This window comes from Typha latifolia, chromosome 7 (genome assembly GCF_019914945.1).
Source record: "Typha latifolia isolate L0001 chromosome 7, TyphaL0001v2, whole genome shotgun sequence".
Lineage (NCBI taxonomy): Eukaryota > Viridiplantae > Streptophyta > Magnoliopsida > Poales > Typhaceae > Typha > Typha latifolia.
In genome coordinates, this window is record NC_133092.1 from 13,894,911 (window position 1) to 13,915,371 (window position 20,461).

Here is a 20,461-nt window from a genome sequence, read left to right on the forward strand (position 1 = left end):
TTAAGAAAAGGTAAAAGGAGTTGGGAGTTGTTGTTGTTAGGCTCTGTCTCTTAATTAGTCTTACGCTTACTATTCCATCAAGGACTAAGTCTTTAGTTACCTTTATGCATGGTTGTATAACCTTGAGTTGGAAGTGATCAAAAGGACATTGATCACGTAAAGAAGCCAATTCTTATGATTCAACCATGTCGGTGAAGTATCTCATAAGTTGACAAGGATATCAACTATGTACGAAGGACTTTAAAATAGCCACAACATTGTTTTAGGGATTATACATATTAAAACCATCATTTTTTTTTATCTATCTTAAGTGTTTAAAGTAATTGATAAGTTAAACATAATATCGAAGCAAAGATTATGAATCCAAATCCTACTACAAGCTTTTAAAATTGTTAGTGAACAGTATTGAATACTTGAACAAAATATGACAATGCAAGTTACCATGGGAGAGCAGTATTATGTCACTTTCTTGAAAGGTATGCTGTGCTGTGTAAAAGTCCTGAAAAAATAAGGAGAAGAATTATTAACTAGTCAAATGCTACTCAACATTATTTACTCAGTTGGGGGGGTTTAGGTGCTGCATGCAGCTTCCTGAAATGACTTGAAAGCTATCTGTTAAAGATAATTGAGGGAAAAATGACTGCAGACCCACCTGCTCTTTGACTAATTGGCAGCCCATTAACTCTTGTGATTGCTTCTTTCTTGTTTCCTGCAGCTCCTATTCTAAGTTCAAGGTGATAAAAAATAAAGAACAATAATAATAACAATTCAAGAAAAGCTAATGCTGAATAAGTCCTTGATCTACCTGCTCTTTGACTATTATACACATCTTAGACTTCTCCTTAGTCTCCTATCAATTGATTTTCACATCGTTTTTTTGGGATTTAAAGTTCATTGTTTTTAGGAGGAAATTTAGTTAGTCAATTTGGACATAGCTTTAATTAGTTTCATATATGAGAAGGACTAAGCAAGGTGATATTATGGGACATACACGATTGTCAACAACATTAGAACCTTCTCATAAAATGACTAGACATTTTATGATACGAATTGTACAGTAATCTCTAATCTACTATTAGCTCCTAGAAGACTAATCTAACCTAACGTAAATAATATATTAAAGTGGCATTACTCCTACACACACACACACACACACACATATATATATATATATATATATATATGTTACATTGGAGTATTAAATGATTAGGGATAAGGATGCAATTAATCTGAACCAAATAAGTCCATATAGCAACTTGGGGCTACTCTAGAAATGTTAACGGTGCCTCTTTTTTGAAAGCACTAATCTTGAAGGTTATTTTTTAGTAATAAATAGTTCCTCCTACCAAGACATAAGTTTCGAAGATCTTATATAAGAAGGATCTACTTCGTTCAAAAAGATGATCGAAATTTATGCTTTGGTAGGGCTATATAGAATACTTTAGATTTTTGTGTAATTGTTAGAAGGTAGGTAAGGAAAGGTATAGAGCCATGTGAAAGTTTGTCTATCCTTCATTATTCAGTTGAACTCGGGTACCTACTCCATCGATTTGTCAAAGAGAAATAGCTAAAATATTGCTAATAAAATCCAAATTATGCTATTCTGGCTGACATTCTAACTAATGTTTGTGCTATCCTCTCTATAGCTTTTGACCCATATCAATTTAGGCTTGGTGAATGTCAATTCAGCAGTGTACCTACCCCAACTATGGCATAGATATGAGACAAATTTGACTTCACTTCTGGATCCAATTATATGAGACTTAAGAGTTACTAGAGACTCTTATCCCATTTTCCTTTTCCCCAGTGCATCCTAGTCATGTAACTAAGCGTGCACTTTTAAAATGCTTCTATATCCCTTCTCTGGAACCCCAAATCTTCAGGTTTTAAAAAGGGTTTTCCTGCAATCTCAATCTCCAACTATTTCCACAATGTAGTTCGGCAACTCTAAATCACATAATAATAACCCAGTTAATTAATCACTGGTCCCCGTTCCTTTCCTTTCCTTTTGTTTGACCATGTATACAGAAAAAGCTAAAGAACCAGTAGAAAGACTATAAGCCAATGGAGTAAAGAGCAGGTTGGAGTGGTGCTCTTTTCTATGCACTGGCAGCAACACATTCTAATTGTTTAATGACCGAAAGTTGATTGCCTTTAACCATGCTATCCAAAAATTCTTCTAGCCATTTCATCAAAGAAGGAAAGGAGAAAATAAATTGCTTTCTATCATTATATTGTCTGTCAAGTAAATTTTGCCAGATTGCCATCATACCATGAGACGAATAAAAAAATACTACATTACATCATTCATATCGCATTCATTCAAATGTTTTCCTGCTTTCATTAAATAAAAATCATATTCACTATCATAGCTAATACCACCAAGCACCTTATGGATGAAAGATAACTTAAAAGGACCAAAGAGGCATCATACTTAATGTTTTAACGAATCACAAGTGTTAATGTTGCTTTACAGAAGTTACAATCACGCACTCAGTAAAAGGGGCAGAACTAAAAAAAGGGCTCAATAACAATATCTGCACCTCCCTCAAATGAATAAAAGACAACCATTAGGCTGGATCAACCAGCAGTAGATTGAAGCTGTTAGTTAATCACCAAAGTTGGAACTCTGCATTCACATATTCAGTACAGGTATCATCATGTATCAGGACCAAAAAAGAAGGCCAGTTTACAAGCTACTAAGGCGCTAATCAAGAAAGCAAAATCTTTTGAAACACACGAGTTAGGAGTTGCTTTGCATATATATGGACTAGTAATGTAATGCAAATATAATAAAGTAGCAGAGTAAGCAACTACGTAGCAGATACATGGTCTCTCAACTCAGTTTCATTCTTTCGTGTAAACTAATCAACATCTCACATGCTGTCCCGAAATGATCCGCGTCATTCCCTTGCTGCAAAATAAACCCTTCTCTTTTAGTTTACCATAAAAATTCTTCTCTCCAAGCCCTACCATATATCCTACATCCGCTAGATTCTTTCAGTAGAAATTTGTTCCTTCTTTGGTGCAATATAAGAGAAGAAGTTGCCAATATAATTATTAAAGAGTATCTTCCAACTCCATACAAGCAGTTTCATTAAGAATGTGAACAGGAGAGTCCCAACTCCATTGCAACTTCCATCTTTCCATGTAAGTAACCTGCTCCCTTTGCTGGAGTAGGTAGAACTAACACCCATCACTTTTTCCCTCTTCAAGTTTAGTAGTCTCTCTGTTACTAGGCCAGTGAACAAGTATGCTGCAAATAAAAGCAATAATAGAGTATTAAGTTTTCATCACCTAAAGATGATAGCCAAATATGCAGTAGACACCTCAAAACCTGGATGCAATCTATTTTTCTCTTAGAAATAATGCATAGATAATCAATAATAATAAACTGATATTGTAAAGAATGCTCAAGGAGTAGTGAACCATAAAAATATCACTCCATCTCCCATCTCTTGGATAGGTAAAGCATTGCAAGGCATATAAAAATAGTGCACAATCAGTCAAAATAACAAATAATCATGTAAAAGGAGCAAAAAACAATGGCCACAAGCTATATGTAGATTCTAGGTTGGTCAACAGGGCTAACATAGCAGTGTTTATCTTAGGGTTCCATAAGAGGAGTGGGTAGAATGAACTAATGAAGCAGATAGATTATATGAACTCTTTATACTAATGAAGCAGATAGATCATATGAACTCCTATAAATATGGACCAAAACCCTTGATAAGAGCAGACAACTGTTCAAAGTCATGGCTTCCTCCAAAGATCTTCTCAGTGTATTGGTAACATTTTCCCTCTACTTCTCTCTTTCCCTAGCTTTTCCGGGCTACAATAATTTCCAGAGTGGCATTCCTAGAGCGGGTAGTCCATATTTGGGTTTATGCCCAGAATTCTATCAACACTCATGTCCCCAAGCCAATGAAATTGTGATGTCTGTTTTAAAGAGGGCAATTGCAAAGGAACCTAGGATGGCTGCTTCTCTTCTCAGGCTTCAATTCCATGACTGCTTTGTTCAGGTAAAGTTTCAACTATAGATAACTTGCAACTCTTATTAACAATCAATAAAATAGTGCTGTCCCAATTTTGCAATATTCACCAACTTGTTCAGGAACAGAATTGGTAACTGTTACATGAACAATGTCATCCTCCATGCATCACATTGTAACAATAGCTGAAATCACCAACTGTAGTTCATCGTTAAATCCATACCTAGGAGTAGAGCATCATAGCAAGCTAATACCTTTTCATTTATTAATGTGAATTTGTTCAATGCATTGAGCATTTTCAGGGATGTGATGCATCAATTCTGTTGGATGATAGCAAGAAGATTGCAAGTGAGAAAGGTTCACTCCCAAATAAAAATTCTGTAAGGGGATTTGAAGTCATTGATGAGATCAAAGCCAAGCTTGAAGAAGCATGCCCAGAAACTGTTTCTTGTGCCGACATTATTACCCTTGCTGCAAGAGGTTCCACTGTACTGGTAGGATAGAGCCCTGATATAGCTGACAAGAATATAATCTCCACATACCTTTTAACTTCTATCGAATCAGAAGAACTCAGAATAAAGTTGCATCACTAACTGCTATATTTTATAAATTTGAGAATTTAGCCACTATCATATGGCAGAACAGTTTTCAGATAATGAAGCATTATTCTTCAATACAATAGCATATTCAAGGCCCAACCTGATTCAACCTTTTAGCATAAGTTTATGGAAATTTTATGTGAACATCGAACAGCGACATAATTGAGGGTCCTTGCTGAAAATCTCCCTGCAGAGTGGTGGACCGTCTTGGGAGCTTCCCCTAGGGAGGAGGGATTCGAAGACAGCAAGTTTACAGGGATCAAATGCCAATATTCCTCCACCGAATTCCACCTTGCAGAATCTTATAACACTGTTCATGAGGCAAGGCCTAGATGAAGCAGACTTGGTAGCACTTTCAGGTGAGTATACTGAATTTGCCAATCACCTTGCATACTGTTGACTCATTCATGCTTACATAAATCCAATCCTAAGTATTATTTGACATAACATTCTAACAGGAAGCCACACAATTGGAATGGCAAGATGCGTCAGCTTTAAGCAAAGGCTTTACAACCAGAATGGAAATAATAAGGCAGATAAGACCCTAGAAGAAAATTTCTACTACACCCTGAAATCAGTCTGCCCACGCTCAGGGGGTGATAACAATCTATCCCCTCTCGACTTTGTTAGTCCAACAAAGTTTGACAACTACTACTTTAAGTTGATCGTGCAGGGAAAAGGTCTCCTTAATTCAGATGAAGTTCTGCTGACAGGAAATAATGCAAAAACAACCGAATTAGTTAAAAGTTATGCAGAAGATGAGGCACTCTTCTTCAACCATTTTGCGAAGTCGATAGTCAAAATGGGGAAGATAAATCCGCTCACTGGTCATAGTGGGGAAATTCGTAAGAACTGTCGCAAGGTTAATAGGAATATGTAATCACTAAGTTATCATGTCTTGTTTTCACCTATCATCTGAATATTGTGTGGTGCTCAAGTCTGTTAAGTGTGCTAGGATATTGTGTGCTAAGATGTGTGTCCGTTAGTGAGTCTTCTTGTTATTCTGAAATACAATTGCAGCTCTTCTGAATGAAGCATATTCCATATATCTTTTCTCTAGTTTGCTACAGCAGGGAATAATGGACTGAAGTAGTGAACTTGCATCCAAAATGGCCACTTTCTAACTGCAAGTAAATGTCCACTAAATTTATTTCTTTTTTTTAAACCATCACCTGAGAATCTGATAATCCTGGGTGGATTCCTGCAGTCTTTTGCTTATATATAGTATATACAAAACTGAGAATTTGCTTGTCAAAACTGACCCTCAAACTAGGTTTCCATATCAGTATTAAACTGCTACAGTTGAGTTGCAGGAGGTTTTAGACTGTTGTGGGTCTGTTAAACAGCCTGAAACTAGATTTACAGACTAATAAAATGTATTTTAGCCATTTAACTGGCCGGTCGGCATATGATTATATTTTGATCGAAATCTGACCTGTCACAAACTCACACCTGTAAGGAATTGATGAGGCATAACAAGCACATGACAATACCCTCAGATCTAAATTCCCCAATTTGTCCACACCTAAACAGAATTGACAAGGCATAAGAAGCACATGACAATCCCCTAAGATCTAAATTCCCCAATTTGTCCATAATCATTTCCTCTTCCGCTTCTCCTTCCCCAACCAAACAAAGGAGTGCAACCAACGGAGAATGCCACAGCCAAGGCATTCTATGAACTTTAAGACTCCAAAAACAGGATTGGCTCTGTTTCTTGCTGCACCCACTAGCCCACTATAGTAGCTGTCTTGCTGCCAATCTGCCATTAATCACAGCCTCAGTGGCAGCCAGAAGAAATTAAATAATTATCAGTCCTCTAGCCAAAGCTCAATTTTAGGATAATTATGTGTCGACATTTCAACTAATTTTTCTGCTGTTTTCTTTTCTAAATTGTTTTCAGGAAGTTAGTTGATTTTCCTTTTAAATGTCAAAGTACCAAAGGGAAACTTTCAGCATAAAACCAGAGAAGGCCCAAGTCGTCTGAACCTTTAAGATGTTTCATTTTTCAGGGATCAAAACCAAGTTATTTGAATCCTGGTGGCTGGTACTGCCTCTAACTTGTATCTGTTACAAACTTACAATCGCTTTTTATCCTACTCTTCTATGCAGATTCTAATCATCTTCTCAAGTTCTCGACATCCTGATCTAACTAACCCTAAACTTTTATGTTAAATTACTTTATATTTGCCCAATTTTTAACATCCCTATTTAAGTATTGTGGCTCTAAAACCTGAACCACAAAATTTTCCTTTCAGCTTAAGTGGTATATGATAATACACTCAATGGACTTCTCCATTTTAAACGTCCTGCTAATTTCCTTTCAGGTTTATATTAAAAGGTAATAACTGGCCCAAATAGCTGGGATCCCAAGTAACAGCCATACCCCAAGTTTGTTGTCATTGTAATATGTAGTACTCAGGATTCAGAATAAGAATAACCAACAATAAATGCACCAACTTATTTTTGAGATATAAGAGAAACAAAATATAGAAATCTACAGCTATGCCATTATTTATATGCAAAATATAAGAGAATAACCTGTAAATTAACTATCTCTTTATTTAGATTGATCCATATCTCCTCTCATTTGTTCCCTGTGCTACTTGTCCTGAACCAGGTGCACGTTCCCAAGATGCTTGATTTACAAAGTTGCCATTACTATCCACTCCTGTTGTGTAGCCACGCGGTCCACTCACCTGATTTAAATTTAAGTCAATAGTAAGTTCTTAATTAAATTATCATGAACAAATGATAGTAACTATAGCCAAAAAGCAAAAAAAAAAAAAGTATTCTTGCCAGACTAGAGTCACTCACAGCTTCCAAACAGGCTGACAGAATAGTCATTCCAGGCAAGGCGTCTAGACCATACTGCAAAGGAGAATAGAGTATCTTATCTTTATAAAATACAGAAAACCGATATGAATGTTGCTCAGAGACTTCAATGTTTAATGCGGACTAACCTGATGCTGCACACGAGTTTTATAAATGAATCCTCCACAGCAAAATATAGTAGATAAGACAATAAAGCTGGATCGGAACAGTGCAACATATAACAAGAGCCAAATGTTAGATATGGAAAGATCTCAAAGCAGAATTTAACAACCTATGACCGATTCAACAAACAACTTCAGAGTTTAAACCAAATACAGTTAAAGCAGTGTACATGCAAGAAAGCACTCCGAATGTCGCCCATCCTCTTGCAGCATCACCTTCTTGCCCTTGCGTGTAACCTGAAGTTAAGAATCAACTCATCAATATCTGAATACCAGACCAGATTTCTCATGATTGCCAAATACATCTCTTTAAATTACATGAATTAGCATGATATACTCTGTATTCTGAAATCTGTAAGAGGTTAGGGACCTTAAGTGGATACTGCATAGATAGCTGATCAGTGAATATCAGATATACCATCTAAAGGTACATTTAACTTGATTCATGTTACCAATTTAGATGAGTTCAGACAAAAACCTAAGTGGCAAGTGGGGACACAATATCAATAATAAGTTCTGAAAGAGGCCTATTATCATTGAATACTCTTAATGCAAAAAGAATCCTCAAGAACAACAGGAATCGGTAACTCAGGATCTCAAATATGATTAGAATGGAAGGATTAGAGCGCTGGTAAGCACATACTAAGACTGTAGGTAATACATTCTAATATTCTATCCTAGATAAGCTACAAAAAGACTTTAGTTCATTTTCCCATTTATATCTTAATGAATTTCACCCATAAGAAATAATCTTCTGCAAGTTTCTGATTCACTTTCATTCTTTCAACATGGGCCCATAAAGAAGAAACAACATAAGTTGAAAATTTCCATCAGAAAAGATAGGCAGAACTAACCACATATCTTCGCAAGGGTGAACTCAATTGGATCATAACCCTCCACTGGGATCAAAATGTTAATTTCATAAGGAGTATTGCGAGCAAGTTCACCTGCAAATAGGCAAATTAAGTTCTTACGAAATTTCAATTGTAAAAGACATGGCAACAATGATATAAGCTTACAACAACCCATACATCTCCAGTTCACATTCAGAACTGAGGGAGACAAGGTTGTAGGGGCACTGCCACTTGCTCCAGATCCTGAAAATTTGACCTCCAGTCCTCGCTCTGGGCTAACCTGTTTAATTAGAAAAATGTTGTTGAAGAAAGCTTTCCATGCAGAAGACACCATAGAAGTATGTTTACCTTAAAGACTGGTTTTCCAATGATTCCTGATAAAGTTGATATGGCTGTTAGATAAAGAGAAACATGGGTCTGCTCGGTCCCAAAACTGCATATTCATTAATCACAATACAAAAAATGAGGACCATGGCAATATAAGGTTGTGAAAAAGAAAGTCCATGACACAATGTACACATCTTCAGGACTAAATCTTCAATGACTGAACTAACAACAAGTCAGTCAATGATGGCACAGTGAAATTTCTATAGGTATCACTAAAAGGTCAAAAGGGTCATAGCCAACTCAGTCAATGATGACAATTTCCAACTTTCTTAGATCAGCACCTAGTATTGTGGGTACCTAGTGATGATGCTAAAAGCCTAAAACTTTATCCACACAATGCATGTTACCTCATGCTAAGGGGTATGCTGGCTCGGCAATCCTTATAATGAAGCTCCCTAACTCTAAAATCCTTCTTTGGGTGCATCTCTGGAATTCTTGTTGTAGCCAAGCATGTAAAAACATAGCAAATTTTATCCTGATTTACCTTCATAATCATAATCCGAATATAACACACGCCCACCATTATTAGGCATTGTGAATGATGAAAGATAGTAAAGAAGAGGGAGCTCTCAGATTGCTAAAGAAATAAATGAGAATGAAAATCTACAGGGGTTAGCTTCCTGGAAGTGAAATATATCATCAAAAACAAAAGCCAGACATCAAAATGAACTTGTAGAAAGAAAAAAATGGCTTTGTTGCTATCATATCCTTGCAGTCTTCATTCCTGGAATTCAACAGCTGAAGCTTCAAACAAATCAGGCATCGGCAGATTCATTTCATCCCTTTTGCATTCTTAATCAATACCATATTAGATTACATTGAAGAAAGTAGAACTCTTCTCTACATAGACAACAAATATACCTAGATTTTAGAGTAAGGCATCGGATAGAAAGGTAATATATCAATAATGCATACAATTAGAAACGGTTGTTGCAGATACAAAGATATACAACTACATGAAGAATGATACCTGAATTCATGATGAGATTTTTCAAAACCCAACTGAGTCATCCCATTGTAAACCTGAGGTCAAAAGCCATACTTAATATTTCATCAAAATTAAATACAATGTGCAAGAAGAAACCATCCTTACAATTTCCCATGAACGAGGATGAAAACCCACAGTGAAACCCTTAAATACTCGGGAACCACGTTTAGCACATGGGATCGCAAGTTCAACAAAAGCCCTAGAGAAAAACTGAAGAATGTTAACTTTCGGAGCATACCACAATTCAAATAATAAAAAACCTCACAGAAGATATCGCAGAAAATGGAGTATAACACAATTTGTCGGATAGATATAATAGCAATTTTATCACATCTATTTATGGTTGACCAGAATAAGTGTATCAGCAGTCATTCTTTTATCTCTGATAGATGCCAACAAAGTTGAAACGGATTATGAAGAATTTCTTCTTTCCATTTTTCCATGCTATGATTTATTTGGAACCTTTGTAGCCTTTTCCCTTCCTCACCTAATTTATCCTTTTCCCATGTCATTAGAAAAGAAATTCTCAATTTGTTAATTAATCCTGTATAACACTAACAAGAACCAGGGGAAAGAAAATAAAGAGGCTTGGAAACAATTGGTCTGATGAATATTCTTATTACCTAGTTCATATCACAATATATCTATGAGATTATAACATCTCATTTAGCAGAAACAAAGCCTTATTGATGGTTCTTATTGAATGATGAAATTCAATTATTATTGTACTATTGGCATGATTGGGAGCTATGAGTTTGCGTAGTGTAGCCCTTCTTGAGCATCCATGTTTCTAACCAAGCGAAGGTCCCTTTCTGCAGCTGGTATAACCACAGACTCAGCAAAAGGTATTTCACTTATATACCAATTAAATCTATAACGTCTTTCCCTCCTGCCCTACTTCCCCAAACACCCTGACCCCACTTCTTCCCATATAAATATTTGTTTCTCAATGTCATATATAATTTTTCAAATAACAAAGTAGTATACATAAATTGCTGAGTCAAATATGCAAAATATCTGACAAGGCATAATAACCATTAAGCAGTAAACTGACTTCAGCCATTATGGCAAGCCTTTATACGCAATGCATACCACACTTAGTTAAACATCTTATGTTATTAAGTTTGATAGCAGGAACAACAAAAGGGACACAAAACTGGGATCTCAAATTCTCTCTTTTGCTAAAAAGAACATAAAAAATGTAAGGAATGAAGACTGAAGATAATATTTCATCATGTCATGTAATTCCCTGTATCATTTTTGTTCATTGGATATGTATTCAGTATGAACAATCAGATGCACATTCTTACAACTAAATAATGTTTGCTTGATTCTTCTTATGCTAAAAAGGATTGACTTACTAAGATGAGCATAACTGTTCTGGTCAAAAGCTGTAGTTTCACCAACTTATTATTTACAACCATACAGGAGATGATACATGAGTTGAGTAAATTTAAGAATTCAATATACACATATGATAGAAGAGAATATATTTAATTTCTTAAGGATTCATTAAATAGTATATTTATTAGCACAACTATTATATGCTGTTGGTATACAAAAAATTAGGTGTGGCCCAATTCTTTACATTAACAAATCCAGAAACTTCAAAATACATAATCACATCTTTGATCCCATATATTAATTAAGGGTCAGGGGCAATACCCAAAATTTAGAAATGATTGCAAAGTAGGGGTGAAAAAAAGTCGGATTAATTCCGACCCAACCCGGATCAAGATGGGAGAAAAACCCTACCCCACCTAGTTATGGATACAAATACAGTTACAGTCTTATAGATACAAATGCAAGTTGGGTAGATTTATTCGGACATGGATACGAATAGTGGATATCCATTTACCCACATAGAACTAAATAATAAACCCTACCCGAGTAACCCGACTCATACATAACCTTAACTTCCCCCTCTGAGGTAGCCAAGAAGTGGAGGACCTCCTCGACGCCATCAAACCCTTCCACCACAATGTCGAGGCCTCACCCGAGGACCAAGGAAGAGTCGATCAAGTCTTTCTTCTCCTCCACCATCTAATATCTTCTTTTACCATTTATGTAGTGTAAATATTAGCTTGAAATTAATAATGGACTTGAGCCCACTTATTGGAAGTTTCACACTTGATGTTATGGTAATTGACTTTAATTTTACTTGGAGTTGAGACCAGGAAAAAGATGAACTTGACTTTTTATGGTTGCAAGATAGGTAGAATGGTTCTAGCACCATTAATAAAACCTTAATACGCCCTCTATACAATGCTTGAGAATAAAATGATTGCCCTAACTAACTTGGTTTGAGAATCATGTGCTTCAGGTCATAAGGTTTAGCAAGTGGACTATTGTTTTAGTATCACTGCACAGAGAAGTGGCTTTCATACTAGAAACTTACATTTTTAATTCAGATCAAAAGCGTCTTATAAGTTATTTCAAGGTAGTCATACTTTATGCAAATTCTCTCACATTATTTTGCAATATATTTTTATTTTATTAGTATTTCTTTCATCTCTTTTGTGTTTTAATTTTGAGATTTTTTACAAATCACACCGTATATTTTACCTATTTTATAATTCACACACCGTCTTTGAGGATTTTGTAATCTAGCCCCTCATTTTTTCCTAGAATTCTTATTTGACACCCTAACGTTATTTTAACTAACTAACGTCAACCAAGTTACTAAAATACCCTCACCATTCTCTCTTATTTTCTATATCCCTCCACTTTTTTCTCCATCTACCTTCTCCATCGTCGTTATTGTTGCCACCACCACTTTTCCTCATCTTCCACCATCCCCCTCCTCCTCCTTCTCCTCATTTTCTTCTTCTTCTTCTTCTTCTTCTTCTTCTTCTTCTTCTTCTTCTTTTTTAGAAAAATAAAAAGAGGATAAAGAAGATAAAAGTAATTTAGGTATTTATAAATTATTGTGTATTTTATAACGGAATATTTCTTTTCTAGTACCGTCTAAGTTAACCCAGAGTGTTAAATAAGAATTATAGAGAAAAAGGAGGAGTTGGATTACAAAATTTTAGAAGACGGGGTGTGAATCACAAAATAGATAAAATATAGAGTGTGATTTGTAAATATCCCTTTAATTTTTAATTCATCATATTACATGTGAACTAGAAGAAGTTAATTCAATTATGAAGCAGTTGAAACTAATTTGCTTAATGGAAAGTGGGAGTTTTTGTATACAAGTTCAAGATCAATTCTGTAACTTCATGTTCTATATCACTTCTTTTGTTGAGGGGAGTAGGAAATTGTGATCAAATGGTTGGAGTATTGCTACATCGTAATGGTTTGTTATGACAGGCTTGTTTAATACAGTGTTGTTGTGTAGTTTGTGTTAAATTGACTAAATTTAAATATTCTAGTGATTCCATCAACACAAATGGTTTTGTGAATTTTAGCTTCACTATGCAACCAGTCCTTTAGTTACTCTTTGCATTTAGAATTGTGCAATTTAAATCTGTTGGATAGTTTCTTCCAAGGTTCCAAAACTCGATATCCATCAGAATCGGCTCTCATCAAAAAAACAATATGTATCAGCCGTGTCAAGCGTATCGATTGCGTCGACTACTTGTATCGGATCGGACTATTTTTTAATTACATAAAATTCTAAATATTATTTAAGTATATAGAAAAAAATTGATAAAAATATAAAAAATAATAATTACTCACATATAAAGCCTAAAAACTAAAAAAATGTATTAATTTACTCAAAAAATATTTATTTCTTCTCTCTCCAATCTCTTTCCCTCTCTTTCTCTCTTCATCCCCTTCTCTTCCTGCCGCAAAGCAATTATTTTATTTATTTTTAATTTCTTCTCTCCATCTCCTTTCTCTTCTCCTCTCTTTCTCTTCCTCCCTCTCTTGATCTCTCTCTTACTGCTGTAGGGTATTTTTTTTTAATTTCTTCTCTCCCTTTTCTTTCCCTCTCTTTTTTTCTCTTTTTTTTCTCCGTCTCTCCCACTCTCCACTCTCTTTCGTCTCTCTGTCTCACTCATTGTCACTATAGATAATGAGATAGAGGTCAAAAAGAGTGAGGGAAAGGGAGAGAGGAGAGAGAGTAAAGAGAGAGAAAGATGGGGTGTTGGGGAGAAAGGAAAATAAAAAATAAAAGTACTAACCAAGGTCGTTGGAGGTCGAAATCGCTAGATCTTGGTAGTCGGACGTCGAGGTCGTCGAGATCTACAATCAATGCCGCCAGTGGGAAGGGAGAGAAGGAGAAAAGATAGGAAAATGAGATAGAGAACAAGGACATCATATTGATGTCACCATTCTCAGATTCAGATCGTATCCAACCTAAATCCATACAAGTGAACCCATATCAAGTGGGATCGGCCGTAGTAACTAGCTGTTAGATGGTTTCGGGATCGCCCGGAACTTGGAATCATGGTTTCTTCATCAAATTTTGCAGCTTTAAATTATTGATAGCGTGGCCTTTCCAAGTTTATTATTTTTTCATCTTTGAAGGTTAGGTCTTTTAGCTTTCGATATATGTAGGATTTTTTGGGGCAATACTTCATTAAAATGATCAACCTATTAAAATAAAATCAAATGAAAAATGTTTGATAGAGCTTATGTTGGTTCTTACCCGTATCTGATTAAGATTTGATATGTATCCATATTCATATCCGGTTAAGATCCAGTTCGTATCCGTTTAAGATCTGATTCATATCCAATTTATAATTGTATCCAATTTATATATGTATCTCTTTAGCTAGAACATGATTTTAAATTTTGTTATTCATCCAATAACTGTATCCAAATCTGAAACTAGACCTAAAACAAACAGTAATGCTATAATAAACTATCTACTTCTTTAAGATTTCAATGAACGCAAAATTCATCAGTAAAAATGGCAAGTTATTAATAGCAATGTGATGGAAATGGATTGTTATTGCATCATGGTTAGGTACCTGCACTTTCTTTCATCATAAGTTACACTGCATATGCATCCAAGTTCACCTGCAAAATAAGCAACAAAACGAAAAATTGTCAAGAACAGTAAATTACTTACTAAGTGATTTCTACAAATAAATTTCTAAAATCTAAATTATGACCTCATAAACATAAAACCAAATCAAGCATCAGGACCAAACTACATGAAGCCGGAAATTGGAGAAAGGCTTACAGACCTTTGCATGTTCCACTTAAGCAATTTCCGCATATAATATTTACCTAAAACAACCATGGCAAATATATATTACCAGATATATACCAATTACTTAATTAGTTGAATTGGTTTAGAAAATAACCAAGTAATTTGACAAAAAGGAAATTGGATACAACCTGAGCTGCACGACCCATTTTGTCAAAGCTATCTTCACAATTTGTTAAGTCTCCACTGTAGAACCTCTGAAATTATAACAACTCAGGACTAAAAATTTAAAAGCACAAAAACTATTATATACAAAGTAAACACATCTGATACCAACATCTAAGATTTCAACCCGAGATCAAAACTATGAAAGAGCCTGTTTTCAAGCCTAGATCGACAATTTCAGTTAGGTTCAGAATGTTTAACCAAATTTACCTATATACACATCCTAGTTGTTAATATCTGATATCACAAACATATTTAGGTAGTTCGTCGGATCATCCCACCAACTCCTTGAGCTTTCAATTCAATTTACTGAAAATGGCAATGATGACTTACCAATTGCTCTAAAAGTTTAAGCTGTTAGAAAACGATAGCTTTTATATTTTTTATATTCCAATACTATCTCTCACTTTGGGACTGAAACATAAGCACAAGAAGTAGACTTGACTTAAATAGATGGAGAGTAATGTTTTAAATGATAGATAGGCTTAGCAGAATTTAAACTCAGATCCTTTGCTCTAATATCATGATAACTCACTAATTGTTCTGAAAGTTTAAGTTGTCAAAGAATAATGAATTTTATATTTTATATTCTAATAGGCGTCTTGTCTTGTTTCAAGATCAGGTGCAATTCGGTTTCTTCAGTTAGTCCAACACAATATTAGTCATTTAATTGATTCCACTCATTTATTTGCATGCAGTAAGTAGGAGAATAGCCATGGTATCAAGCTACTTTTGTGAAGCACACTCAAGCTTTTGGCTCACCAGCAAGAAATCAACCTTAATTCAAGCCTCAGTTTAAAATCCATGCATGACCTTTGGATATTTACATGTTTGAGCTACTTGTCAAATGCAGATGTCTAGGACGCTTGAGAATCTAGATGGTAAAACTAGGGCGAGAGGAGACAAGATCCTAGCACGTTCCAGAGTGACCTCCGCCGAGAATGGATTCCTCGTCAAGTCAGGGGAATCGCTATTCTTTTCCGCTACATAGAAGAATATGAGTGAAAAGTGAGATCACAAAAGAGGAGTTCTGTAGGCCAGTCGTCAGGTCAGTAGTTGGGGGTTGTGTCAGTGAAGGGCTGCAAGTAGAGTCCGATAGTTAAGGGGCCCTTAATGGGCAATGAGAGGCAGACAAAAGATTGCACATCGCAGTCTAAGCGTATATGAATCCATGGATATTTATAATTTTAGACCTCAATGCTCTTAATTCAGGCTTCTGCCAATCCCACACCAATCTATAAGTTGAATACACACATTCAGTAAATTAAACTTGCAAAGTCTCATAGATGGTCATGACGCATATTCTATTACTTTCTCTGTTTCTCATCATTATTAGGTCACAAAAAGTATCCTTTTTTACCAACCTACTGAATTGGTAAACTTGCGTATTAGTGGGTTAATTTTGAGACAACAAATAATTTACCTGAATGAAGTCCACAGGCTCTGAACCAGCTACAAAATAGTGTGGAGTAATATAACGCCCAAAATCAATGTACCCCTGCAGTATGGAATCGGTGGAAGTGTTATTTAGAGGATCATCCATATATGTATATATAAAGCATAAAATAATATTCAGAAGGAGAAGCATATAGATCAAATTTACCATCATAGCAGGCTAGAGAACATAAAGCAAACACTTTCTTGAGAATATGAAAGCCAAACTTGTGCCAGTGTTATTATTCACCTTTTGTACCATTCACGAAAAAGTGTGGGTATTGTTACCTGCTGGCTACAGCCATTCATCAGATACATTTTTTTCCCGGAACCTACGTTCTTCACACAATATTGTAGCACTTAGTATTTATTGTTTTTCTTACCATCAAGTACTTACTCATTAAGATAGAATTAGGTAGTCTACATCTCAACTCTCAATAAATAACATTATAAAGCAAACAAGAAAAGTTCTCTAGCATACAAGAGTTTGAGCATAATGTCAACGAAAAAGAAAAAAAGTAAACTCTGTTTATTGATCAAAAAGAGAGCTAAACCATCCTTCACATCAATATATCCTCTAAGGATGAGGATTCCATCAAGGCCGATCCCGTGTGGGTTAGTCCGAGCGGCCATCAAATGCTCACCAACAAATAAGTCGCGCACAACTCCAATCATGCCCGTCAAATCCAACGGCCCCCTGTATCCGCATTTGGGTGCGATCAGAGCTGTTGGAGGTGACCAACTTATACGTTGATGCGCATCCGAGAACTGCCTGAATCAACCCGCAAGAGGTCAGGCCAAACAAAAGCTGAGTTCATCTTCTAAAGTCAACAAGCAATGGGCAGCCGTGTTGTGCGAAAAATATTCCTGCTCTTTAGGCTAGAAATTTAAAGCACATTCATTCAGCACACTGATTTGTAACCTTTCAGTAAAGCAAATATGTATAAAAGACTAAGCAATCAAAAAGCACAAAACGGCAATATAAATTCTAGACAACATCTTTTCAATACAATATCAAGAACTGACATCCCATACCGATTGAGATCGGCTCTCCACATCCTTGCAGAATCGGACAACCAGATCAGCATCCTGTTAATCACAATGGCAAGAACAATAAATTCCTGATAGAACTTTTCATGAATGCAAAGTGAACAGCATGTGAGTTTGTTAACATATAACAAGATGTAATAACAATAATATAGAGCATGATGTTCTGATCATTTGTGGCTGGATTGTGAATTCTTTCTCCATTCAGTGCAGTTGAGCAACATCCTTTATTAATAAAAGGTTTCCATATCTAGCAAGTCTTTTAGCGTCTCTCTCTGAAAGCTTCTAGACCTCAAAACATGCCAGGATAGTATAAAATTGAGGATCAACTAGGAGTAGAGCAACTTGATTCAATGAATCCAATTTTGGTTCATGAAGTGTCAGTTCTAACTTTAATCTGATCACAGATGCATTAAGTGCACATTGATGGGTCTATCTGACCTAACCTAAGTGAGACCTGCAAATGTAGTTCAGAATATTAGAGCAAAATGCAACTTAATTTTACTCAAGGAGTATGGGAAATGAAAAATAATCACCATCCTCATCCATATAGACGTAAAAACCAATCTTATCAGGCTCCTCAGGCTCAGGCAACCTAACAAGCAATATTCTACAATGGGACTGCTAAATTTTCACAGTGATCTGCTGGCTACTCTGTCTACGTTTTGGGTCGACAATTAGTTGATAGCATCAAACTGTCTTGAATGTATATCCTAATGATGCGTACAATCCAAGAAAGAAATCCAATCACACCCCCCAGATTCTCATATTCTTAGAAAGATAATAGGAACTAGAGCAAATTTTCTCATCAGGACACTTGCTACTTACTTTATCTTCTTACAGTATCTCCTGAATATATTCTATTATATATAATTAACGACTGTTACCACAAGCTTGCTAAATGCAGATGTATTAAGCTCTAATATTTACAACTTATCTAGGGATAAGAGACTCCAATGTAGGCTTTATTTGTTATATATATATATATATATATTCCAAGAAAAAACACATTTTTTTGTCGATAAAGGTCCGTAGACACAAACAAAAACTAAAAACATATAAAAATCCTAAATACATATTAGAAGCATGCCAATAAGTGTTGGGGCATGCCGAGGCATGTCAAGTTAGCACGTCCTGTGCCGACAATGTATCAACACTGCACATACCACTGACACAGCAATCCTTGGCTAAAAGTAATAAGACTTAAAGTCTACATATACAACAATCATAAGGATAGCAACATCTAATAAATGTACATCAATAATGGAGAAAATACTTCGCAACTTTACCTTCCCGTCATATTCAAATGGGTGACCGATCCAATCTGTCTAGCAGCAGCTTAGAAGAGAACAACCTTGAAATTTTCACTTTATGTTGCTTCATAAACAGAAACTAACATATATACTAATCTATTTGAAAGTTTGAAAAAGGATACAAAATCAACAAGGCGACTGCTGTTGTCAAGGGCGTAACAATTAGAACTTGGAACTACTACTGAGGTAGTAGTTGGTAAGCGTATGAAAATGGCTACCAAAAATACCACTGCATCACCAAAGAAAAAGTAGGAACGAAATTAGAACAAAAATTTCATGCAAAAAAAAAGTGCTGTGCAGATTGCATGCTTATTTGTATGCTTCTTGAGAAAATGGATGACACCTTCTTATCCGCACGAAAGTAACATCACCCACAAAATGATGGATACCTACATTTTCTTGCCTTTACATTAGACACAAACTCATCTGATTCAGACCCAAAAAAAAAAAAATGTAAATAGCTCCTGACAGACATGGCCAGCATCTGGACGTGCCAACTTTGGTTTTATGGGTCGCAGAATGAGGCACTCATTGAAAGCAACAAAATGACAAGCCAATAATCTCAGGGTCAAAGTTTTGCAGGTTTTTGTCAACCATTGGACCTCTAGCAAAGACAAAGCATACAATATCCACTAGCCTCTACCCTCTAGGCAGAAATAAATCATCCCTCATTTTGGAGCTGGATTATCGAAAAATAATACGGAATCCTCTTATCTAGTACTTCATATTTACCAATCTATCTTACCAGAACTTAACAACATGCTGGCCGTTACCACAAGAAAGGAAGACTCAGAGTGCGTCAAATCGAGTAAAGATGAAGAGATTATGTATTCTCTGAAGTATATGGGAGGCCGTACCGATTGAGATATAAGAAAGAAAAGTATTGAACAAGTAGGTGCTGAACGCTCTCCAACCAAGCAACATTCCTGGCAAATAAAAATCACAGATCATTAAAAAGATAGCATAATGCCTGATCCAATAAATGAGTATCCCAAGTTCTTGGGAATTCCTCTAACAATTAGCCATTACCCCATAGTTCGGTACATAAGAAAATTAAAGATCATATTGCAAAACGGAAGAAATGGATGCAGCAAACAACTCATTTGATGGAAACCACTTCAAGAAAAATTAGAAGCTGAAATTTGATTAAAAGGAATTAATTGGCTACGGAATATGTAGCAGTTCTTGTTCTCGCAGCGGACAGAAAGAATCGGCAATTAGGGTTTATTCAAGAATTATCTTCCGAAACAACTAAATCACATGATTCTTGAAGACAAGGGAGGTCACTCAGTGGATTGAAGAGTGAGAGCTTATAAAAGGCAAGAGATAGAGCGCATAGAGAAAGAGATTAAGGACTCACTTGTTAGAAATCTGGAGATCGATATCAAGAACGAGGAGAGAGAAGGTTGTTAGGGCTTCTCTTCTAATGGTTTTCTTCTTCTTTTTCTTCTTTTTTTTTTCTTAATACGAATGCTTGGAGGGTAGGGCTGTTAGGCTTGACGAGCGGCTCTGCTCAGGT

At 35.7% G+C, this 20,461-nt stretch overlaps 2 protein-coding genes across 3 annotated transcripts; one reads left to right on the top strand and one right to left on the bottom strand.

Annotated features, from left to right (window-relative positions):
• Positions 1-2,557: 2,557 nt before the first annotated feature.
• On the bottom strand, positions 2,558-20,435 carry LOC140792225 (uncharacterized). Of its 2 annotated transcripts, none has more exons than XM_073143079.1 (19): positions 20,303-20,435; positions 19,800-19,868; positions 19,065-19,171; positions 18,919-18,957; positions 17,618-17,671; positions 16,572-16,646; positions 15,115-15,180; positions 14,961-15,003; positions 14,742-14,790; positions 9,922-10,015; positions 9,799-9,851; positions 8,790-8,874; positions 8,619-8,721; positions 8,442-8,534; positions 7,758-7,824; positions 7,555-7,621; positions 7,409-7,462; positions 7,133-7,290; positions 2,558-3,256 (listed from the first exon to the last, which is right to left on the bottom strand). In XM_073143079.1, the coding sequence occupies exons 2-18, from the start codon at positions 19,864-19,866 to the stop codon at positions 7,156-7,158; spliced, it is 1,251 nt and encodes a 416-aa protein (XP_072999180.1). In that variant the 5' UTR covers positions 19,867-19,868; positions 20,303-20,435; the 3' UTR covers positions 2,558-3,256; positions 7,133-7,155. The 2 variants fall into 2 exon arrangements, with proteins under 2 accessions (XP_072999180.1, XP_072999179.1); XM_073143078.1 differs by having other exon boundaries at positions 8,607-8,721.
• LOC140792226 (peroxidase 9) lies at positions 3,744-5,621 on the top strand. Its single transcript, XM_073143080.1, has 4 exons — positions 3,744-4,022; positions 4,295-4,486; positions 4,785-4,950; positions 5,050-5,621. The coding sequence occupies exons 1-4, from the start codon at positions 3,756-3,758 to the stop codon at positions 5,469-5,471; spliced, it is 1,047 nt and encodes a 348-aa protein (XP_072999181.1). The 5' UTR covers positions 3,744-3,755; the 3' UTR covers positions 5,472-5,621.
• Positions 20,436-20,461: the final 26 nt, after the last annotated feature.